Source organism: Tachyglossus aculeatus, chromosome 7 (assembly GCF_015852505.1).
Source record: "Tachyglossus aculeatus isolate mTacAcu1 chromosome 7, mTacAcu1.pri, whole genome shotgun sequence".
NCBI classification, from domain to species: Eukaryota; Metazoa; Chordata; class Mammalia; order Monotremata; family Tachyglossidae; genus Tachyglossus; species Tachyglossus aculeatus.
Window position 1 is genome coordinate 52,985,130 of NC_052072.1, and position 25,548 is coordinate 53,010,677.

General features: G+C 43.3%; 1 protein-coding gene across 3 annotated transcripts in view; it reads left to right on the top strand.

Annotated features, from left to right (window-relative positions):
- LOC119930482 (UDP-glucuronosyltransferase 1A1-like) overlaps positions 1–25,548 on the top strand; it is a 122,687-nt gene that overhangs the window by 19,093 nt on the left and 78,046 nt on the right. The window contains exon 1 of one of the 3 annotated variants that reach the window (XM_038748811.1): positions 1,534–2,426. The exons of 1 other annotated variant lie outside the window; for it this stretch is intronic. In XM_038748811.1, coding sequence (XP_038604739.1) covers positions 1,560–2,426 — 867 coding nt within the window. In that variant the 5' untranslated portion in view covers positions 1,534–1,559. Of the gene's footprint in view, positions 1–1,533; positions 2,427–22,757; positions 23,664–25,548 lie in introns of those variants that run through there. One more of the 3 variants, XM_038748810.1, reaches the window with a different exon arrangement.

Consider the following 25,548-nt stretch of genomic DNA (forward strand, 5'->3'; position numbering starts at 1 on the left):
TTTGCACTGGGGCAGATATAATGAATTAAGTTGAACACTGTCTCTGTCCCACATGGGGCTCACAGTAGGAGGGAGAAGAGAAAAACGGAGCACAGAGAAGTGAAGTGACTTGCCCAAGGTCACATTTCAAGCATTTGGCAGAGTTGGGATTGGAACCCGAGACCCACAGCCTTTCCAAAAGGGAAGTTTCAAAAGGCCTTCCCTAAGACCTCATTTCCTCTTCTCCCCTTCCTTGCGGTGTTACCCTTGCACTTCAATTTGCAGCCTTTATTCACTCCACTCTCAGTCCCGCAGCACTTATGTCCATATCTCCCTCCAGACTGTAAGCTCCTTGTGAGCAGGGAACCTGTCCACCAACACTGTTAAAACAACGTGTCTCCTAACTCTGTTATTCAAACATGTCTCCCAAGCATTTAGTACAGTGCCTTGCCCACAGTAAGCACTCAAAAAATATAATTGATTGATTGAATGATTGATCAATTGATTGATTGCATGTATGTTGATTTTGGGGCTCCAAGCTCTAAGGGGCTAGAATTCAGCAACACCTGCCCACCCTAAGCCTTGCTTTTCAGTCCACCGAATGATTCGGTCCTGATGCGATATCTCAGGTACCTCCTTATGAGGTGAAGGAGAGTATTGGAAACAAGTTTTTCTCTTCTCCACAGTTTAGGGGCATCTGTAGTCCACCAGTAGTATGAAAACAGCTTGGCTTCATGGACAGAGCCAGGCCTGGAAGTCAGAAGGACCTGGATTCTAACCCCAGCACCATCACATGTCTGCTCTGTGACCTTGGGCGAGTCACTTTCACTTCACTTCTCAGTGCCTCAGTTACCAGTAAAAAGGAGATTAAGACTGTGAGCCCCATATGGGACAGAGGCTGTGTCCAACTGATTATCTTGTATCTATCTATTCCAGTTTAGAACAGTGCTTGGCACATAGTAAGCACTCAACAAGTATGACTATTATTACCGACCCAGTTCTGGAGGAAAGAAATCAGATAGTCACTCAATTTCCCCACAGCTGGTGTGGGTGAGCCTTGATGAGAAAGCCTGGGTTTCAACACTTGGGCATATGATTGATACCATCAACAGAGGCTTACGAGGAGGGAAATAATAAACTAAACTTTTTAATCCAAGGTGAAGAGATAGTAGGGGATAAGGAGGTAGAAGGAATTCTACAGTTTGTCAGCAGCCTTTCTTACAGTGCCCTGACTGAGCCTAATTGATGAAGCCCATCCTGGGCTAAAAATGTCGAATAATGCCCATTGGTTTCCGAAGGGAAGAGTCCACAAGCAAGTAGGTCACCCCTTCATTTGCTTTTGCAGAAATATTGCTCAAGCCGACCTGAGACCTGGGCATTTTCCTGCCCTTTCTCCTGACTATCCTTCATTTTAGCCAAAGCCATCCAATCTCATTCACGTCTCATAAACCAGAGTACACGCTACTGGATCAAACATTAACTCGACAAGCCAGCAAGTTATATGACAGGGCATTGGAGTGCGTACAGAGCTGACTGGTAGAGTCAGGTGTAGACAGACATCATTGAGTTTTTGAAGAGAGATGGCCCCGGGCTACGGAGCCAATTTCTTGGCCACGATGGGGGTGCTGTTCTTCATCACATCAAGCCCGCTGTTTACAGAGGCAGGAAAGCTACTGGTGATACCGGTGGAAGGCAGCCATTGGCTCAGCATGCGTCTTGTGTTGAAGGAACTCCAAAATAGAGGGCATGAAGTTCTTGTTCTGGCACCTGAAGCCAATGAGCTCAACAAGGATGACGAGTTCTACACCCTGGAAACCTACCCGGTGCCTTACCGAAATGAAGAACTGAAAGCTCACATGCATTCCTCTGCTCTGGAAGCTTTCAAGGAAGGCTCATGGGTGGAAAGATTTTTCAACATCCATGAAAAAATGAAAATCAGTGCTTCATTCTATCTCTCTGCCTGTACCCATTTAGTGAACAACAAAGAACTGTTGAAAAGCTTGGATGCTCGTAAATTTGATGCTGTCTTCACAGATCCGTTGAGTCCCTGTGGGTCCATCTTGGCGGAATATCTGTCCATCCCAGCAGTTTACTTCTTGCGATTGATTCCCTGCAGCTTAGACTTTGATGGCACACAGTGCCCCAACCCCTCTTCCTACATTCCCAGAATGTTTTCAAGGAATAGCGATCACATGTCATTTCTGCAGCGGGTGAAGAATATGGTGTTCACTTTGTCGTTTTCCTTCCTCTGTGATTTTGTTTACACCCCGTATGCCCAGTTGGCCTCTGAGTTTCTGCAGCGAGACATGACAATAGTGGATGTTTTAAGCTATGGATCCGTTTGGCTAATGAGAACTGACTTTGTGATGGACTATCCCAGACCCATCATGCCCAATATGGTCTTCATCGGTGGCGTAAACTGTGCTCTTAGAAAACCGTTGTCTCAGGTTGGTATTGGTGGGTGAGAAAGATCCATCAGAGGTGTCTAATGCTTTTCTATCATTTTCTGTACATTACCTGATTTGGAATAACCTGTTTGGAAATCGTTAACACTCTAGCTTTACAATGCTGTTCTACTGCACAATTTCTCGATTTAAATGTTATGAGCCTTGTCCAGTACTGTCATAAGCAGAACCCTGGGCATGTAAAGTGCCCACTTAGGCCATAATGCCAGGCTGATTCTGGGAGGAACTCCAGAGGATGGTGGAAGTCAAAGAGAACAGTAGCATGGCCTAGTAGAAAGGACATGGGCGTTATGGGACCTGGATTTTAATCCTGGCTCCGTCGCTTGCCTGCCGTGTGATATTGGGCATATATATAATCTACTCCTGTAATGCAGGGATTCCATTTTGTGTAAATTGCTACATTAAGAAGTAACCATGCTGCAATACTCGTTCTGCTGCTACATGCACACACACAAATAGTTCTCCTGACACCACCACACTCTCTGTCCATAAAAGCTGTTTCCAAATACTCTAAGAACTCTCTTGTCAAAATCTTCAGTGAAAATGTGTTATGAGAGAATGGAATGCATCTCCAAATTTTATAGGACACAAATTTTATATTCATAAGGAAGTATCATGGCCTTATGGAAAGAACATGGAACTAGGATTCAGGAGACCTGTGTTCTAGCCCTAGCTCTGCCTCTAACTGCTGTGTGACCTTGAGCAAGTCACTTAACCTCTCTGGGCCATAGGTTTCTCATCTGCACAATAGACTGTGAACTTTTTGTGGGACTATATCTGACTCAACCTTGCATTCACCCCAGCGCTTAGTGCACTGTAAATGTTTAATAAATGCTATCTCTAATCACTAACTAATCTTGGGGTAAAAGAAATTCACTGATTCACAGATTATCCAGATTCTCCACTTTTTCTCTTTCCCCATTTGGTGCCTATAATTTTGGTATATTTCATTGATTATTATCTTCTCCTCTATCAAGCAGGATGGATAAGATTGAGGAGAAGATGGGGTAGGGAAACAAATCATCAATTCATTCATTGTGGCTAAAGTCAGAAAGATGTAAATTGGTTCATTTTGCCATTCACAGCTTTGCTGAAAACTCAACAGGTTGAAGTAGATAGAATGAGGTTGACATTATCTTGACTACACTGCTGAAGATTTCTTGTCACATTAGAAACAATTAAGACCTGATTAGAAAAATTAAGACCTAAACACGGGCTTGGGAGTCAGAGGTCATGGGTTCTAATCCTGGCTCTGCCACTTGTCAGCTGTGTAACTTTGGGCAAGTCATTTAACTTCTCTGTGCCTCAGTTATCTCATCTGTAAAATGGGGATTAAGACTGTGAGCCCCACGTGGGAAAACCTGATCACCTTGTATCCCCCAATGCTTAAAACAGTGCTTCGCACATAGTAAGTGCTTAACAAATACCATCATTTTCTTTGTATTTTTTTAAGCCTAGCCTTTGTGTCAAGCACTCTTCCAAGTGCTGGAGTAGATACAAGATAACCAGGTTGAATATGGTCCCTATCCCAGTCCCACATGGGGCTCAGAGATTTAACCCCCATTTTACAGATGAAGTAACTGAGTCACAGAGAAATGACTTGTCCAAGGTCACAGAGCAGATGTGCTGCAGAGCCAGGATTAGAACCCATATCCTCTGATGTCCAAGCTCCTGCTCTTTCCGCTAGGCCTCACTCAAGGCAGAGTCACTGCAAGGCCAATGGGTAATCAGAGACATCAACTTTCATTTCTCTGCTGTTGACTTCCTGGCTGCTGTGGTGGATTGTGGGTTTTTAGCTTCTCTTACCCTATTCTTTTGCTTTATTTGTGTCACTTCCATATCATAATAATAATAATAATAATAATAATGGCAGTTAGTACATGCTTACTAAGTGCACAGCACTGTTCTAAGTGCTGGGGAGGTTACAAGGTGATCAGGTTATTCTACAGGGGGCTCATAGTCTTAATCCCCATTTTTTAGATGAGGTAACTGAGGCCCAGAGAAGTTAAGTGACTTGCCCAAAGTCACACAGCTGACAGTTGGTGGAGCCAGAATTTGAACCCATGACCTCTGACTCCAAAGCCCGGGCTCTTTCCACTGAACCATGTTTCTGGTAGCAGATCCACTGTATGATGATGAAATCTCAACACACATAAAGTCTAACATAACATGATTGGTTTTGGAGTTGATATTACAGTAGGTGAAACTGGGCAAGCAGAGTGATGGTTTTGTAGGCAGACAACTAGTGAAATCCTTATCTGCCCTGAGGGAGTTTGGTCGATCTAGTGGCACTGCGCTGCTTTCCAAAATGACGGCCTGAATGCCCTTCCCAGGTGTTCCTGCCATTACTCAGATCTGCTCTATCAAGTTGTAAAGTGGAAAATTGGGTGTTTGTTGTTGCTGTTGTTTCTATTGCTTTCACCCAATGTCACCTCATACAGAGGGGCAGACACAACATGAACTGCGGAAGTTGTTGTAAGTGTGGAGGAAGCTCATGGCTGATTGGATTAAGTACCAGGTACTTAGATGGTGCTGCCTTCTGGAATACAGCCAATCACAGAGGAGGAATGGGATGAGAGGTGTGGACTGGTTAACTGGGGGGAAGAGCTCTGAGCCATTTTGACTGAAGAGCTGGGAGAGATCCTGGAAGACCGGGACACAGGAGGATTTGGGGAAGCGATCCAGAAGGACTCAGGCCCAAGAGCAGGTCTTTCCATATGGGGTTCCGAGGCTAGGATCCCAAAGGACCATGTGACTGTGTCTTACCTGAGTAACTACTCCAGTGCTTAGTACAGAGCCTGGCACAAAAAGGGAGGGGGGAACGAGGTGGAAATGATTGAGTGGATTGGCAGCAGTTCTACTCTGACATCTGTAAATATGGAAGAGATAAACTGGGAGGGAGTAACCTGAAAGCTGGGATTCCCCAGGAGAAGAGGAATTGGCCAAATGGGCCAGAGAACATTTGCTCCAGGATGCTTGCAGGAAAGTAGAAAGGATCCTGGGGTGAGGGAAGAATGTTAGAGGAAAGGGAAAGACCTTCAAGATTGGAATTCATCCGATCCTAAGTAACTCATTACAAATCCTTTCCATTGACCTGTTAACAACCATTAGATCACTAACCTTTGGTTAGGGGCCTCGGTGACCCTTGTGTCGGGGAGGGCCACTTTGCCTGAGAAGCTGAGGGCAGTCAGCCTCGACTGAGAGGACCACCTGCTGCAACCCAAAATATCACTTTACTATTTTGGGGTGCTTATGTGAGAGGAAAGTATTGGTGGTAGCACTAAAGGGGTGCAGGGGTAGGGTTCTCTTGTCTGGGACCCCCAGTATTGTATGGGAAGGAAAAAAGAAGAGGGCCTCATTATCAGGCCTACGTGACTTCTGGGGCTATTTAGGCCAGGGAAGGGCTAGGAGATCTCAGTCCATCGTGGAATGTAAGCTCCCTGTGGGCAGGGAATGCATCTTTTTCTATGTTGAAGAAACAGCATACCATAGTGAATAGAGGACAGGCCTGGGAGTCAGAAGGTCATGAGTTCTAATCCTGTCTCCTCCATATGTCTGCTGTGTGACCTTGGGCCAATGCTTAGAACAGTGCTTGGCACAAAGTAAGCACTTAACAAATACTATTATTATTATTATTATTATTATTATTATTTCACTTCTCTTCTCTGTGCCTCAGATACCTCATCTGTAAAATGGGGATTGAGACCAGGAGCCCCACATAGGACAGGGACTGCATCCAACTTGATTTGCTTACATCCACCCCAGTGCTTAGTATTGTGCCTGGCACATTGTGAGCATTTCACGAATACCATTATCATTATTATTATTATTATTATTATTATTATTATTATTATGTTGAACTTTCCCAAGCACTTAGTATACTAGGCACTCAGTAAATACTGTTACAGCTAAATTTTCTCACCACAGTAGGGTCTCGATTAATGCTACTAATACTGATCAGGATATGGACCATTTGGAAGGAAGGCCAGAGGTCTCTTAGTATAGCTGGACCAGAAGATGTGTCTCCTAAGCCTTTAAGTGTCTTAACAAGGTACCAGGGCTTAGAACGGTGCTCAGTACATAGTAAGCGCTTAACAAATACCATCATTATTATTACTGTGTTCATGGACATGCCCACTTCTGTCTGAAGCTTCTGTGCTCTTTCTTCGAGTTCCCTGCTAGTTTTAATGCCGTAGGCACTGCGAGGACTACTAATAGTAGTAATATTTATTAGGTGTTCACTGCGCGCAGAGCGTTATACTCTGTGCTAGGAGACAATACCCTGGTGGGAATTAGATATGGTCCCTGTCCCTCAAGGGGGTCACAATTTAAAGACCCTACTACTGGCTATTCCAAAGTCCTCGCTGCTCTGCTCTGTCCACAGCCAGGTCTGCTTTGGCAATGGTGGCATCATGGGGAGAGAGAGCAGAGGAAGAACGGTTGGAGCCATTGTGTAGATGGAGACCGAGATCACATGTCTCACCCACTAAGGCCCACTCTGGAAGGCCCACGCTCAATTGAGGGTCTGCTAGGCACAGAGTGATGATCCACTCTGAATGTCATGGCCATAGCCTAACAGTCATTCAATCAATCAATCGGAGGAAGCTGCATGGCTGGAGGAAACAGAGTGGCCTAGTGGCCTAACCACTATGCCATGCTACATCTTCATGGGCAACACCCTAGCCTTGATGTTAGAGACCTACAGCAGGCTTTCACAGAACAAATTCAGGAACGTCAGGCTTTCTCGACCAAGAGATCTCACACACTTTTCATAGCAAGTCAATTACATGGCCAGAAATGGACTCGGATCTCACTCTAAGCACACTGACATTTGGTGCTGCCATAGATTGATCATTTTCCAATTTTCTACCTTTCAAAACAGAAATACAAAAGTCTATTGAGCAGCTTCCTTGGCTCTGCTTTCTAGAACTTTGCTGACACATCTCTAATCCCAAGTCAAAAATATATAAGAGGCTGTTTTCAGTAGCCTCTAATGGCATCAGCTGTTCCTGAGGGGACAAAATGAGAAGTTCAGATGGAGCAGTAATGTTTATTTGAAATCACTTTTCAACAACGTCTATGTCACTCTGGAACTGAATTCTTGTTCTTTATCTGGACCAGGCAGAAATGGACATTTTCTGAAATGGATTCAATTTCTGAATTGATTAATTGTTGAGGCAAATTGACAGCTTCATCTGCGACTGACCCTTCACCTGAAAAGTTTGGGCAGATATTTATAATAGAGCTTTCAGGCAATGCAGTCATTCAAAAAAGTGAACTTTTATCTGGAAATTGGAGGACCAGCATGCTAATCGATAGTTTATACCAATTTTAAATCTGGGTAATGAGTAGCTCGCGCAAATTTAAATTCCGACTATGAGATCAAACAAAAAGTTCCCTGTTACCAAGTCAGAAGCAAAATGGGTGCCATGATAGATCATCTTGATTATCTTCATGGTAGATCAAACTTTATGGAGTTTACAGTTCAGAGTTTGAAACCCACTAATTCAACAGCAAAATCAGTTCAACGTGGCCCTGAGAAGTAAATATTTAACCGATGATTCATTCATTTATTCAATCATATTTACTGAATGCTTACTGTCTGCAGAGCACTGTAGTAAGCACTTGGAAAGTACAATTCAGTAACAGAGACAGTCCCTACCCAACGGAAAGAGCTTATTTCCAACAAGATTAATTCTTTACCTTTTTCAAAACTGTTCTTCATCAGTGATCTCCTTCTCTTCTTTGGTGTTTTCTCATGAGGTATGGGATAGGAGAGATATTATTATTCCTATTTTACAGATGATGAAACTGGAAATCCAAGATCACACAGAAGGTCACTTCCAAGCTGCTGCTCTTTTCCCTCTTACAACACTGCCCTTGGGTACTGCTTATCTAAAGAGACAGCAAAACTCCACCAACTGCTCCTACTGGCTGCATTTTCTCCCTCCTCCCTACTTCTCCCCAACTCTCACTTTCACCTCCATTTTCTCCACCTTCCCCACCACCTCTCAAAGAGTTTACTGCCTGCTTTCAAAATCTTGCCCTTCTAGCTGTTCTTTAGACCTCTCACCTTTGAAAAACATTTGTTCCTGACTTGTTTCTTTCTCTCACTATCAACTTTGATCTCACACTTCCAATAACTCCTTTCACTCTGCTTTCAAACAGGATTCTCTCCCCTCTAATTAAAAAAAAACTTTCCCTGGTAGCTAGTTGTGGGCAGGGAATGTGTCTACCGCCTCTGTTATATTGGACTCTCCCAAGTGCTTAGTACAGTGCTCTGCACACAGTAAGTGCTCAATAAATATGATTGCTTGGTGGATTGATTGATAGATTTGAGAAGCAGTGTTGCTCAGTGGAAAGAGCACAGGTATTGGAGTCATTTCATCAGTTCAAATCCCAACTCCGCCAATTGTCAGCTGTGTGACTTTGGGCAAGACATTTAACTTCTCTGTGCCTCAGTGACCTCATCTGTAAAATGGGGATTAAGACTGTGAGACACCCCGTGGAACAACCTGATCACCTTGTAACCTCCCCAGTGCTTAGGACACTGCTTTGCACATAATAAGCACTTAATAAATGCCATCATTATAATTAGTGTTATTTCATATCATCTTCCAGATATTGCTGCATCTCCCTCTTCCCATTCCTGCCCAAACTCTTCAGATACTCTGCTGCCATCTCTTTTTATTCTCCAACTCTGTCAGTGATCCACTATCTATCATGTACCTTAGCACACTGAATGGCACAGAGAAAGTTCTTCAAAAAAAGTCCATCATTATTGGTATTTTTCAGGTCTCTTCAACTGTCTCATCTGCTCTCTTTCTTTGTGCTAATAATAATAATTTTGGTATTTGTTAAGCGCTTCCTATGTGCAAAACACTGTTCTAAGCACTAGGGAGGATACAAGGTGATCAAGTTGTCCCATGTGGGGCTCACAATATTAATCCCCATTTTACAAATGAGGTAACTGAGGCACAGAGAAGTTAAGTGACTTGCTCAAAGTCACACAGCTGACAAGCGACAGAGCCGGGATTTGAATACATGACCTTTGACTCCCCAGCCCATGCTCTTTCCACTGAGCCACGCTGCTTCTGTCTTGTTCCTGCCCTTCATTCTCCCCCATTCAACCTTGTGCTTATGTGCTTCCTCTGATATTTAACTCCTTTCCACTTCAGGTAGGCTAGGCTATAAATCTCCCCATGCTAATCTCCTCAGAGAGGCCTTTTCTAAATAAATCGGACTAAATTTTCTCAAGGAGGAATTCTCCGACTAAGCTCCACTTTCCCAGGTCGTGTCAATGCCATAGAGTCCCTTCCATAACTACCTTTAGCACTAACATGTTTCAACAAAGACTAATTTACACTTATTTGTATTTAGTTATTTTCACCACACTCCTGCTAGCAGCAGTTCGAGCACTTTTCTTTCTTCTGTTCCTATCTGTGGCCTAGTGAAGAGAGTATGGGCTGGGAGTCAGAAGGACTGCATTGCTGCTGAATTGTATTATTTTTTGCTGGATTTTACTTTCCAAGCACCTAGTACAGTGGTCTGCACACAGTGAGCACTCAATAAATATAATTGAAGAATGAATGAATGAATGAATGAATGAATGAATGAATGACCTGGGTTCTCATCATAGCTCTGCTAATTGCTTGCTGTGTGACCTTGGGCAAGTCATTTAACTTCTTTGTGCCTTAGTTTCCTCAACTGTAAAATGGGGACACCTGTTCTCCTTCCTACTTAGATTGTGAGCCCCATGTGGGACAGGGACTGGGTTTGATGGGACAGGGACTGGGTTTGACCTAATTACCTTGTAACCACCCCAGAGCTTAGAACAGTGTTTGACATGTAGAAAGCACCCAACAAATCCCATAGACAAAAGAAACTGTAAATCTTTTGGGTCTGCCTTCTCTCCTATTAAACTCTAACCTCCCTGAGGACAGGAAATGATGTCGCTTTCTTTTGTGGCACCCTCCCAGATACTTGGTTTTAATCCATTGATTGGTGGTGTGTGAGGGGTGAAGGGGGGCTTGAAGGAGGAAACAGATGTGTTTCCCTCTCTGGATTCCCCTCAGGGTCAGATCAGTGACCCTGTAGATCCCCTGGACTATTTGCTTGTTACTATTATTATTATGGTATTTGTTTAGCATTTCCTTTGTGCCTTGGCATGGGCATGGGCAGAGAATGGGTCTATCAACTCTGTTATATTGTACTTTCCCAAATGCTTAGTTCAGTGCTCAGCACCCAGTAAGTGCTCAGTAAATACGATTGATTGATTGATTGACTGAGTCCTAGAGTCTGTGAAAACCTCTCTTTGAAGGAGCTGTTCTAGAATGGTCAGAATTATTCAGCTGTGTGATGGAGGCCCAGTGTTTTTTAACTAGACTGATAATCTACCCAGCTGGGAGCTGCTGACCTAAGGTGCTCATGAGCTGGGACACTATTTGCCAGACTCCACTGTCAAGAGGTCTGAATTCTGGGGACGACAAAGACATCCAGCTTGGATGTGTGAGTAGTATGGAAAATAGTAGGAATAAAAAATACCATCCTATCGCAACAGGCAGACATGCCGACATCAGGGTTCCTTGACTTCAGGCATGACAACGTTGCATGTGGGATCCAACTACTGCTAATTGAAGCCCAGTGAATGCTAATTTTTAGCTTTAGACTTGTCGTGTGCTGATTTAAGTCCTAAATATGTTAGTATTTTGACCCTAAAGTAGTATTTAAAAAATCCATCTCATATAGACCTGGCTAATCTGTGCTCTTTGGGGAAGCCTGGATTTCCTCTAGTTACTAATCCTGTTTCTGAAATCTACCAGTTTCCAGCTGTTCTATGTTGTTTCTCTCCGTAACCAAAGACTCCTCATTGGTCCATTCAACCCAGGGTTCTGTCTCTGACAGGGATAATGGGATGCTTGAAGAAACAGAAAATGGTTTCTCTCTTTGACAGTCAGCCTCTAATTCATTATGGTGTTTATTCAGTGCTTACTATATGCTTAAGACTGGTGAAGTGACAAGGTTATAAGATTAACATAGCACCAGTCTCACCTGGGACTAACACCTATTTTATCACCAGTTTGCAAATCAATCAATCAATGGAGAAGCAGCCTAGCCCAGTGAATAGAGCACGAACCTGGGAGTCAGAAAGATCTGGGTTCTAATTCCTGTTCCCTCGCTTGTCTGTTGTGTGAGCTTGGGCGAGGCATTTCAATTCTCTAGGCTTCAGGTTCCTCATCTGTAAAATGGGGCTAAGACCTGTGAGTCCCATATGGGACATGGACTGCATCCAACCTGATTAGCTTGCATTGACACAATGCTTAGTGAAGTGTCTGGCACATAGTAAGCACTTAACAAAGGTCATTAAGATAAATCAGTCATATTTATTGAGTGCTTACTGTGTGCATAACCTGTACTAAGTACTCAGATGAGGAAACTATGGGGCAGAGAGATTCAATCACTTGCACAGGATCACATATTAGGTCAGCGATGCAGCTGGATATCGAACCCAGGTCTCCTTACTCCCCGCCTTACTCTCTTTCCACTAGGCCACTCACTGTCATCTAGACTGTGAGTTTGCTGGGGCAGGGAATGTATCTGTTTGTTCATTCATTCATTCAATCTTATCTATTGACAGTTTATTCTGTTCTCTCCCAAGCTCTTTGTACTCACTAAGCGCTCAATAAATATGATTGAATGAATGAATGAACTGTCCTGTTGCTCATTCCCTCAAGTAACCCACTGTGTTCCTCTGATCCAGGAACTTTTCCAACCCCCTTTGTGGTTTTTTGGCTGGCAACTTCCTGTTGGAATCAATTTCATATCTCTACCAAGCACTGGATGACAATGTCTTTATTTTTATTCATTTGGAATCTACCATCTTCAAACTTTACCTGGGACACACTCATTACCATAGCCCTTAAGACTGTAACACAGCCTGTCCAAGAAGAGGCTTCTGTGTCTGGCTGGGGGTCTAGCTGCTTTGGCTCCTTTTTTTTAATGGTATTCGTTAAGTGCTTACTTTTTGTCAGGCACTGTACTAAGCTCTGGGGTAGATACAAGCTAATCAGGTTGGAACCAATCCCTGTCCCTCATGGGGCTCACGCTCTTAATCCCCATTTTACAGATGAGGTAACTGAGGCCCAAAGAAGTGAAGCGACTTGTCCAAGGTGACTGAGGAGACAAAAGGCAGAGCCTGGGTAAGATCCCAGGTCCTTCTGACTCCCAGGCACGTGCTCTAGCCTCTAGGCCACACTACTTTTCCACTATTAACAATAAGGTGCCTCATTGAAGACACATCTCCTCTAAGAAGACTTCCCTGACTAAGCCCTCTCCTCCTCTTCTCCCACTCCCTTCTGCGCTACTCTTACTTGTTCCTTTATTCATCCTCCCTCTAGCCCCACAGCACATATGTATATACCTGTATATATCGACAATGTATTTACTTATCTATTTATTTATATGTCAATTTATTTTAGTGTCTGCCTCCCCCTCTAATAATAATAATAATAATAATAATAATAATAATAATAATAATGGCATTTGTTAAGCGCTTACTATGTGCAAAGCAGTGTTCTAAGCGCTGGGGGGATACAAGGTGATCAAGTTGTCCCACATGGGGCTCACAGTCAATCTCCATTTTACAGATGGAGTAACTGAGGCTCAGAGAAGTGAAGTGACTTGCCCAAGGTCACACAGCAGACATGTGGCAGAGCCAGGATTCGAACCCATGAACTCTGACTCCAAAGCCCGGGCTCTTTCCACTGAGCCACGCTGCTTCACTGAGCTCTAGACTGTGAGCTCGTTGTGGACAGGAATGCATTTGTTTGTTGTTGTATTGTACTCTCCCAAGCACAAGGTACAGTGCTTTGCACACAGTAAGCTCTCAATAAATACGATTGAATGAATGAATGAACTAAGGCAGAGCCAGGATGGGAAGGAATCAGCTACTCTTACCAGTCTGTGACAAAGCACAACATCTCACTGCTCAGAATGAGCCTCAATAAATTCACCTGTTAGTCCATTTTTACACAAGTGTACAAACACTGTTTGCAGTTCGAAGCCCAAGGCTCATATCAAAGGTTTACAGCATCAGGTTATAGGAGAATTTTGTAATATCTCCAATGCACGTCCTTGATTCCAACTGCTCCTGAACCCCAAATACTTTTCTAGTGATAATGGAATAACAGAAGAACCTTGGCACTTCCTTGACTCCAACTGCTCCTCAATCCCGAACACTTTTCTAATGATAACGGAATAACAGAAGAACCTTGGCCATGTGATGGCTGTTTAGATTGGAAATTCAGTAACCTCCTATCTCCTGTTTAAACGTTCGATATTTCAGAGTTCAAAAATAAACTTTGGTTTAATGGTGAGTAAGCTAGAAAGTTCATCAAAAGTGCCCAGTCAGCATGGCACTTGTTCCTCTGGGTATTTTATTGGTTGCTTTTATCTCTAAGTTAATTTAATATACAGCCGATTCTGCCACAAAGTGAAAATCCTCAAATGACTTGGCAGGAGCTATGTGCTCTCTTAATTTCTGCTGAATGGGCAGAGCAAATCTGGTAGGTCACTTTATTTATTGAGCACTTACAGTGTGCAGACCACTGTACTAAGCACTTGGGAGAGTACACTAAAACAGATTTAGTAGAAACAGTCCCTCCTTCTTCTATTTGTATCCCCAAAACTTCCATTTCTCCTTCCCCTCCCCCAAGTCAGAAGACCTGGATTCTAGTCCAGGCCCCCCAATTAGTCTGCTGTGTGACCTTGGGAGGTCACTTGGCTTCTCTGTGCCTCAGTTATCTTATCTGTAAAATGGGGATTAAATCCTCTTCTTTCCAACTTCAGTGCTTGACATAGTAGGTGTTTAACAAATACCATTAAAAAAACCTTTTGGTCAGTGCTTTTGGGTTCTGTTCCCCAAATTTAAATCAAGAGATCAAGCTGCATTGGATATAGCTCAATATCTACTATGAATCTCTCACTTATCTTAATCCAGAAGGCAATCACTATCTTTCCTAGCTCAGAAAAATCAACACAATAACTGTTTTATCACAACTCAGGGCCCTCCATGTGCACAGTCTTGTTTAGAAAGTGGATTTAAGCTCACTATAGGCAGGAAACATAACTGCTAATTCTGTTGTATTGCACTCTTTGAAATCCTTAGTACAGAACTCTACACATAATTAAGTGCTCAGTCAATACAACTGATGACTGATTGCTTGACTTACCCAGTTTTCGACTGTCGTCAGCTCGGTCAACCTTCTCTGCAGGTAATAATAATAATAATAATGGTATTTGTTAAGGGCTTACTATGTGCCAAGCAATGTTCCAAGTGCTGGGGTAGATGCAAGGTAATCAGGTTGTCCCATGAGGGACTCACAGTCTTCACCCCCATTTTACAGATGAGGTAATTGAGGTACAGAGAAGTTAAGTGACTTGCGCAAGATCACACAGTAGACAAGTGGCGAAGCCGGGATTAGAACCCATGTCCTCTGTCTCCCAAGCCCGGGCTCTTTCCACTAAGCCCCGTCTACTTGTTACTTTTCAGGGAGTGTGTCATGTGGAACCCCAAACCCTGACTCAGGGTAAATTCTTTTAAATTTTGGAATCCACCATTTCTACAACTATATTTCTCAGGTACAAATGGTGTTCTCACCAGACAGCCTTTTCAAAGGCCCTGGGGCTGGTCTTCAGAGAAGCTTATTCTTATAAAAAGCCATCTTTGACGGCTCCATATTCTCTTCTCCTTCTGCCACTGAGTCTGCTTAGGTCTACCTTTTCAAACGTTTCCTTCCTCCTCCCTTTCCCCTTCTCTATTCCTGGTTTTTTTTACATTGTTCCTCTTTTCTTCCTTTCTTCTGGCTTTTCTTCTCCAGCCACAAATGTTCCCTGGGTCCCTAACTCTTGTTAGGTGAAAATCAATCAATTAGTGGTATTTACTGAGTGCTTACTATGTGTGGAACACTGGACAAAGCGCTTGGGAAAGTACAATACAACAAACAGAGCTGAGCTTGGATTTTCCCTGCTGCCGTCTGCTGTCTCTTGCTGTTCTTCTTCACTTGAGATGGTGGTTGAGTTACAGTTACAGGAATGCAATATGCAGGGAACACATTTACCAATGCTGTTTCACTGTACTCCCCAAGTGCTTAGTATAGTGCTCTGCACACAGTAAGCTCTCAATACATACCATTGATTGGTTGGTTAAAGTTATTTAAAACATTGTGTCATAACTTTAAAGCAAGAGGAGTGAGAAGAATCTCAGCACAAGGTTGTACATGCAGAAACTTATTTTACTGAGTGGGATGGCAATTTTCCAACTTGAGTGCAAAATTTGTCCGATTTAGGTTGAAGAGTAGCTTTACCTCTTTGTAAAGCAACTTGAAGCAGGCCGATTCCTTTTGAACAGCTCTGTGAATCTTTGAGCTCTCCTCTCCTCTGAGATCTTCTTCAGGCATACTTGGAAGTTCATTTGTTTTCTTGCAAATTGTGGCAGGACCTTTTAATACCAAGATCTCTGTTGGTGAGGGAAAAACCCTAACTTCTCTTTTATCGTATTTGGAGAGTCAGTTGTATGCAGTCACTGCGGTCATGTCATCAGACGGCATCACACAAGTGTCACAAGTCACTTGGCTGTGCCATAAAATTGAGCTGCTCTGGGACCCTCTTAGGGGGTGGTTTAATGCAGGTCAACTGCTAAATTGGCGTGGCACAAGGATGAGATGGGGAGTGGGAGGTGAGGAATTTAAAACCACTACCAGTTTTTAGTAAATTTATGAAGTGGAAAAAAATTCTGTAATACCACTATTAAGGGTAAGATTTTCCCCATTTTCTCAGAAATGTACTTTCTGGGTTGGGAAAAGCTACCCATAAGAAAGTAAAAAATTGCTGATGAAGTTTTTCTCCCAAGGCTAGTTAGGTTCACTGCTCCAATATTGCAGAGGACAAAGGGAGAGTAAGCACACCCACAAGTCTATACTTCACTCTGCTGCTCGGATTATCTTTCCCAGAGACATTCTGTGTATGTCACCCCTCTCCTCAAATATCTCCAGTGGTTGCCTATCAATCTTCACATGAAGCAAAAACTCTTCACTATTGGATTCAAAGCTCTCCATTCCTTAGCCCCCTCCTACCTCAATCCCTTCTCTCCTTCTACAGCCCAGCCCGCACACTCTGTTGCTCTGCCGCTAACCTCATCACTGTGCCTCGTTCTCACCTGTCCTGCCATCGACCCATGGCCCACATTCTACCTCTGGCCTAGAATGCCAAACTAGCACACTTCCTCCCTTCAAAGCCCTACTGAAAGCTCACCTCCTCCAGGAGGCCTTCCCAGACTAAGCACCCCTTTTCATCTGCTCTTCCTCCCCTCTATCACCCCGACTTCCTCCCTTTGCTCTACCCACCCTCCCCCCCCCTCACAGCACTGGCAAATATATGTAAATATATATTATTCTATTTATTTTATTAGTGATGTGTATATATCTATAATTCTATTTATTTATACTGATGCTATTGATGCCTGTTTACTTGTTTTGATGTCTGTCTCCCCCCTTCTAGACTGTGAGCCTTTTGTTGGGTAGAGATTGTCTCTATTTATTGCTGAATTGTACTTTCCAAGCACTTAGTACAGTGTTCTGCACACAGTAAGCACTCAGTCAGTACGATTGAATGAATGAATGAATGAATGAAAGTCACCAGAGCCCATGAGCCATTTGCCTCCCAGAACCCTATTGACCTGAACGTTCATTCCTTTAGGGATAGGGGGAAAACAATCACTTACCCTAAGAGTAGTTTTTGAGTCTGCAGGACCAGAGCTATGAAGGGGCATAGCAAGTCCCTCACAACGTGAGTGAGGCTGGTGGCAGAGAGAAGCAGTGTGCTTAGTGGAAAGACTACAGGCCAGGGAGAAAGAAGGCCTTGAGTTCTAGGCCCTGCTCTGCCACTTGCCTGCTGTGTGACCTTGGGAAGCTTTCGTGACTTCTCTGCACCTCAGTTACCTCACCTATAAAATGGAGATTAAGACTGTGAGCCCCATGTGGGACAGGGACTGTGTCAAAATTGATTACCTTGTTTCTACTCCAGCTCTTAGAAAAAGGCCTGCCAAATTGTAAGCACTTAACAAATACCATAAAAAAAGAGAGCTAGGGAGCAGAAATCTCCTTCGTGACCTTCTAAGCCACCCTCCTTCTCGTCCTGTTCCTCTTCCTTCGCCTGAACTCCCAGAATTCTTTCTGGTTACTGTTTGATGAATGGTTTACATATACGTGACCTTAGTGTACTCTTTACCACTTTTATTAGTTGGATTAGGTAAGGAGTCCTTTGTAGTGGTATATTCGGATTTAAAATGTGTGTGTCTACATGTGTGTATAAAAATATTTCTCTACGTCTAGTAAAATAAATATATGATATATTACACTGTCTTGCGTAGAATGAATACATATACAATTCATATATATGTGTTACATGTCTTGTGATGGTCTCTAATGATTCATGTCTCATCTCTAGATGTGTAACTCCCAGAATTCTTTCTGGTTTCTGTTTGATGAATGGTTTACATATACGTGACCTTAGTGTACTCTTTACCACTTTTATTAGTTGGATTAGGTAAGGAGTCCTTTGCAGAGGCATATTCAGGTTTAAAATGTTACATAGTAGAGTACTTTTCATTTATAATAGATGCATATATGCATATATATATATATACATGTGTGTATAAAAATTTCTACATCTAGTAAAATAAATATATGATATATTACCCTGTCTTGTGTAAAATGAACATATATACAATTCATATATATGTTTTATGTGTCTTGGGAGGGTCTCTAATGATTCATGTCTCATCTCTTGGTTGTAAGCTCATTGTGGGCAGGGAGTGTGTCTACCAACTCGGTTGGAGTGTCCTCTCCCAAGCGTTTAGTACAGTGCTTTGCCCACAGTAAGTGCTCACCAATAACCATTGCTGATGATGTAGAATGAGAGACACTAACAAAATGATTACCTGGAGACAGGGAACATTTTTTGCCATTTTCTACTGTATCTCCAGCTCCCCTATGCCCTTCTATAAAGTGTGGTGAAAAGACTGCCTGCCATATTTTATTGCAGGCATGTCGTAGTTTTATACTTGTCACAGTACATAAGAAATTGACGGTTTGCAAGGATAGTGCCTCTAACTTCCTATATAGTTGTAAGGCTTATACCCTCTCCAGGATACACATCATCTTTTAAAACAGTTTCACCAATGCCCATATGAACCATTCTCAACCACATGCAAATTGAAGGACAAGATTGCCAGCAATAAGGTCCTGGAACATAGATATTCCACAGACACTGAAGTAATGTTCATGGCCACACAACTCTGTCTATTAGGACAAACAGGCAGAATGGAAGAAAAAAGAAACCCAAGAGGTACCTTGGGGCCATATGAGGGGACATATGAAAGCTGGAAGAGCAGAATATCAATCAATCAATCAATCAGTCAATGATATTTATTGAGCCCTTACTGTGTACTAAATGTACTTACGGAGCTAAATGATTTTGATGGTATGTGTTAAGTACTTACTGTGTGCCAGACCCTGTATTAAGCACTGGAGTAGATACAAGATTATCAGGTTGGAAACAAGTACATGTCCCGCATGACTCTCAGAATCTTAATCACCATTCCAGAGATGAGGGAACTAAGGCCCAGAGAAGGGAAGTGACTTGCCTAAAGTCACGCAACAGACAGGTGCTGGAGCTGGGATTAGAACCCAGGGCTGTCTGACTCCCAGGCTTGTGTTCTATCTACTAGGCCACGCTGGGAATACACTACAACAGAGTTGGAAGTCACATTCCCTACCCACAGGAATCTTATATTCTAGAGGGGACACAGACAGTCATATAAAGAAATGAATTCCAGATATGTTCATAAGGGGGCTTAGGGGAGGGAGGATAGCAAGTGCTCAAATGGTGTAGCTTCAGTGTTTAATGCACCATATAAGGACTTATCAAAACTCAGTCTTAAAGAATATGACCTAGCAGTGGGCTGCTGAGGACCAAGCAGTCAAAGAAATGGCATTCATTGAGTGCTTACTTTGTGCAGAGCACTGCACTAAGTGTTTGGGAGAAGACAATACAATTGGTGGACATGATCCCTGCCCTTCAGGAGCTTGCAGTCTAATGGAGACCAGTCTGGCCAGTGACAGTCGGAAAAGATGCTGCTGTCCCTGAATGAAGAGAAGCAGTGTGGTCTACTAGAAAGAGCATGGATCTGGGAGTCAGAAGACCTGGGTTCTAATTCCAGCACCACCACTTGCCTGCTGTGGGACCTTGGGCAAGTCACTTAGCTTCTCTGTGCCTCAGTTATCTCATCTGAAAATGGGGATTAAGACTGTGAATAGGTCTATCCATAATCCCTATCCATAATCTATTTTAATGTCTATTGCCCCCTATAGATTGTAAAAGCCCTGTGGGTAGGGGTCATGTCTACAAACACTATTTTAGTGTTCTCTCCCAAGTGCTGAGTACAATGCTCTGCAAATAGTAAGTGCTCAATAAATGCCATTGATTGATTGATTATAAGTGTAGCAATCCAAAAAATCAAGGGATTTTTGTGGCTCAATCTTCTCTGTCTCCAGGCAGGTAAATGTTTTGAGGGCAATGGATTATCTATTCTTTTTCCATAGATTTCAAGGAATGGAGGATTTACACTCACCATTTTTGGCATTTTCCCTTGTTTACTCTGAACATTCTTTTAGCCACAAGGTTGCATATTTTCCTTCGTTGTTTGCATCATTCATACATTCAGTAAATTGTATTTATTGAGCACTTACTGTGTGCAGAGCATTGTACTAAGCCCTTGGAAGAGTACAGTACAACGATAAACAGGCACATTCCCTGCCCACAACAAGCTCACAGTCGAGAGGTGGGGGGAGAGACGGCAATAAAAATAAATAAATAAATTACAGACACATACATAAGTGCTGTGGGTCTGGGAGGGGAGAAGAGCAAAGGGAGCAAGTCAGGGAGATGCAGGAGTGAGTGGGAGAAGAGGAAAGTGGGAGTCTCTTAGACTGTGAAGGCCTCTTGGAGGAGAGGTGGCTTCAATAAGGCTTTGAGAGGAGGGGGGAGTAATTGTCACATTTGAGGAGGGAGGGTGATCCAGACCAGAGGCAGGACATGGGCCAGGGTTCAGCGGTGAGGTAGATGAGATAGAGACAGTGTGAGAAGGTTAACACTAGAGGAGCAAAGTGTGTGGGCTGAGTTATAGGAGAGCAGTGAAGTGAGGTAAGAGGGGGCTAGGTTGTCGAGTCACTGGTGAGGAGCTTTTGTTGACATCATTCATTGTTTGCAGAGTGCTGTTACTAGGCACATGATAATGTACGCTAGATAGGTGATACACTGAGGCCTCATGGACTTTATAACCTAATACTTTGTAAGGCTCTGTTGATGGTAACAATCACATGTCCAAGTGTTGATTTTTTTTTCAGAAATGATTATTTCTGAAACTCTGAAAATGTGGCCATTAATAGGGCAAAGGAAAGATGGAGAAATAGAGCTCTCAATTCTCTTCCCACTCCCATTACTCTCCCTCATTTATTGCCCATCGTTAATTGTGCTAGTTAACAGGTGGCAGTCACTCCTCACTGGATGTGGAGGATTGTATGGTGTCTCCTACATGAACCCTCTCTCACATCCTGCTCTTGGGCTGGAACTCCTTCTCTCTTGTTATCTGAAAGACAATCACTCTCCCCACCTCCAAAGCCTTAGTTTTATTTTTTTGTTCTTTTTCATGATATTTGTTAAGCACTTACTATGTGTCAAATACTGTTCTAAGCACTGGGGCAGATATAATTAATTAAGTTGAACACTGTCTCTGTCTCACATGGGGCTCACAGTAGGAGGGAGGACAGAAAAATGGAGCACGGAGAAGTGAAGTGACTTGCCCAAGGTCACACTTCAAGCATTTGGCAGAGTTGGGATTAGAACCCAATACCCACAGCCTTTCCACTAGGCCATTTCAAAAGGGCTTCCCTAAGCCCTCATTTCCTCTTCTCCCCTTCCTTGCGGTGTTACCCTTGCACTTCGATTTGCAGCCTTTATTCACTCCACTCTCAGTCCCGCAGCACTTATGTCCATTTTGTCCATATCTCTCTCCAGACTGTAAGCTCCTTGTGAGCCGGGAACCTGTCCACCAACACTGTTATAACAACGTGTCTCCTAACTCTGTTATACAAACATGTCTCCCAAGCACTTAGTACAGTACCGTGCCCACAGTAAGCACTCAAAAAATATGATTTATCAATTGATTGATTGCATGTATGTTGATGTGGGGGCTCCAAGCTCTGAGGGGCTAGAATTCAGCAACACCTGCCCACCCTAAGCCTTGCTTTTCTGTCCACCGAATGATTCGGTCCTGATGCGATATCTCAGGTACCTCCTTATGAGGTGAAGGAGAATATTGGATACAGGTTTTTCTCTTCTCCACAGTTTAGGGGCATCTGTAGTCCACCAGTAGCATGAAAGCAGCGTGGCTTCATGGACAGAGCAAGGCCTGGGGGTCAGAAGGACCTGGATTCTAACCCCAGCTCCATCACATGTCTGCTTTGTGACCTTGGGCAAGCCACTTCACTTCTCTGTGCCTCAGTTACCAGTAAAACGGGGATTAAGACTGTGAGCCCCATATGGGATGGGGCTGTGTCCAACTGATTATCTTGTATAGATCTGTTCCAGCTTAGAGCAGTGCTTGGCACATAGTAAGCACTCAACAAGTATCATGACTATCATTACTGACCCAGTTCTGGAGGAAAGAAATCAGATAGTCATTCAATTTCCCCACAGCTGGAGTGGGTGAGCATTGATGAGAAAGTTTGGATTTCAACATTTGGGCATATGATTGATACCATCAACAGAGTCTTAAAAGGAGGGAAATAATTAGCTAAACTTTTTAATCCAAGGTGAAGAGAAAGTAGGGGATAAGGTGGGAGAAGGAATTCCACAGTTTGTCAGCAGCCTTTCTTACAGTGCAGAAACTGAGCCTAATTGATGAAGCCCATCCAGGGCTAAAAATGTCTAATAACACCCGTTGGTTTCCAAGAGGAACAGTCCACAAGCAAGAAGGTCACCCCTTCGTTTGCTTTTGCAGAAATATTGCTCAAGCCGACCTGAGACCTAGGCATTTTCCTGCCCTTTCTCCTGACTATCCTTCATTTTAGCCAAAGCCATCCAATCTCTTTCACGTTTCATAAACCAGAGCACACTACTGGATCAAACATTAACTCGACAAGCCAGCAAGTTATATGACAGGGCATTGGAGTGCATACAGAGCTGACTGGTAGAGTCAGGTGTAGACAGACATCATTGAGTTTTTGAAGAGAGATGGCCCCGGGCTACGGAGCCAATTTCTTGGCCACGGTGGGGGTGCTGTTCTTCATCACATCGAGCCCACTGTTTACAGAGGCGGGAAAGCTACTGGTGATACCCATGGAAGGCAGCCATTGGCTCAGCATGCGTCCTGTGTTGAAGGAACTCCGACATAGAGGGCACGTAGCTCTTGTCCTGGCACCTGAAGCCAACGAGTTCATTAAGGATGACGAGTTCTACACCCTGGAAACCTACCCGGTGCCTTACCGAAAAGAAGAACTGAAAGCTCACTTGCAGTCCTTTGCTCTGGGAACTTTCAAGGGAGGCTCATGGGTGGAAAGATTTTTCAGCACTTATGAAAAAATGAAAACCAGCGCTGCCATTTTTCTTTCCGCTTGTACCCATTTAGTGAACAACCAAGAACTGTTGAAAAACTTGGATGCTCGTAAATTTGATGCTGTCTTCACAGATCCGATGAATCCCTGTGGGTCCATCGTGGCGGAATATCTGTCCGTCCCAGCGATTTACTTCTTGCGAGGGATTCCCTGCAGCTTAGAGTTTGATGGCACTCAGTGCCCCAACCCTTCCTCCTACATTCCCAGAATGTTTTCAAGGAATAGTGATCACATGTCATTTCTGCAGCGGGTGAAGAATATGGTATTCACTCTGTCGCTTTCCTTCCTCTGTGATTTTGTTTACACCCCATATGCCCAGCTGGCCTCTGAGGTTCTGCAGCAAGACATGACAATAGTGGATGTTTTAAGCTATGGATCGATTTGGCTAATTAGAGGTGACTTTGTGGTGGACTATCCCAGGCCCATCATGCCCAATATGGTCTTCATTGGTGGCATAAACTGTGCTCAAAGAAAACCGTTGTCTCAGGTTGGTATTGGTAGGTGAGAAAAATGGATCAGAGGTTTCTAATGCTTTTCTATCGCTTTCTGTACATTACCTTGATTTGGTATATCCTGTTTGGATATCGTATCACTAGTTTTACAATGCTGTTCTACTGCACAATTTCTCGATTTAAATGTTATGAGCCTTGTCCAGTATTGTCATAAGCAGAACCCTGGGCATGTAAAGTTCCCACTTAGGCCAAGTGCTTTTCTTTTTTCTCCCGTAATGCCAGGCTGATTCTGGGAGGAACTCCAAAGGATGGTGGAAGTCAAAGAGAACAGTAGCATGGCCTAGTAGAAAGGATATGGGTGTTATGGGACCTGGATTTTAATCCTGGCTCTGCCGCTTGCCTGCCGTGTGATATTGGGCAACTCACTTAACTTCTCTTTGCCTCAGTTTTCTCATCTGTAAAATGGGGACTCAATACCTGTTTTCCCTCTCATTTGGTCTGTTAGCCCATTATGGGACAGGAACTGAGCCCAACCTGATTATGTCAAATGTACCCCAATGCTTAGTTCAGTGCTTGGCACACAGTAAGCACTTAACAGATACTATCGTAAAAGAAACTGATCAAGGGCAGGACTCCCAAAGATGGAAGCAGCATGGCTTAGTGGATACAGCATGGGCTTGAGAGTCAGAAGGACCTGGGTTCTAATCCTGACTCCACCACATGTCTGCTGTGTGACCTTGAGCAAGTCACTTCACTTTTCTGGGCCTCAGTTACCCCATCTGGAGAATGGGGATTACAACTGTGAGCCCTATGTGGTACAGGGACTGTGTCCACCCTAATTACCTTGAATCTACCCCAGTGCTTAGTACAGTGCCTGGCACATGGTAAGTGCTTAACAAATATCACAATTATTATTATTATTATTTATAAAATCCTCCATAATGTCTCTATGTGGCTCAGAGGGAGATGAGGTGCTTAGTGACTCTGTGTCTGTTCCACACTCCAAGAAGAAATGCTTCCTAGTATCTGACCACTGCTAGTGGAAGGTTTCTAGGAGAATCTCACTCCATTTTAAGGTAGATTTAGGTAAGATTCGTGGCAAATATTTGGAGAACACTTTCTGATACTATGTACATAACCTTGCTGTGAATTTTAATAGATGTAACCATATATATACATATATATGTGTGCATATATATATATATATATATATATATATATATATATATATATAATCTACTCCTGTAATGCAGGGATTCCATTTTGTGTAAATTGCTACATTAAGAAGTAACCATGCTGCAATACTCGTTCTGCTGCTGCATAATAATAATGATGGCATTTATTAAGCACTTACTATGTGCAAAGCACTGCTCTAAACACTGAGGGGGTTATAAGATGATCAGGTTGTCTCTTTGGGGCTCACAGTTTCAATCCCCATTTTACAGATGAGGGAACTGAGGCACAGAGAAGTGAAGTGACTTGTCCAAAGTCACACAGCTGACAAGTGGCAGAGGCGGGATTAGAACCCATGACTTCTGACTCCCAAGCCCGGGCTCTTTTCTCTGAGCCACGCTCCTTCTCCATGCACACACACAAATAGTTTCTCCTGACACCACCACACTCTCTGTCCATAAAAACTGTTCCCAAATACCCTAAGAACTCTCTTGTCAAAATCTTCAGTGAAAATGTGTTACGAGAGAACAGAATGTGTCTCCAAATTTTATAGGACACAAATTTTATATTCACAGGGAAGTAGCATGGCCTTGGGGGAAGAACAGGGAACTAGGATTCAGGAGACCTGTGTTCTAGCCCTAGCTCTGCCTTTAACTGCTGTGTGACCTTGGGCAAGTCACTTAACCTCTCTGGGCCATAGGTTCCTCATAATAATAATAACAGTGGCATTTATTAAGCGCTTACTAT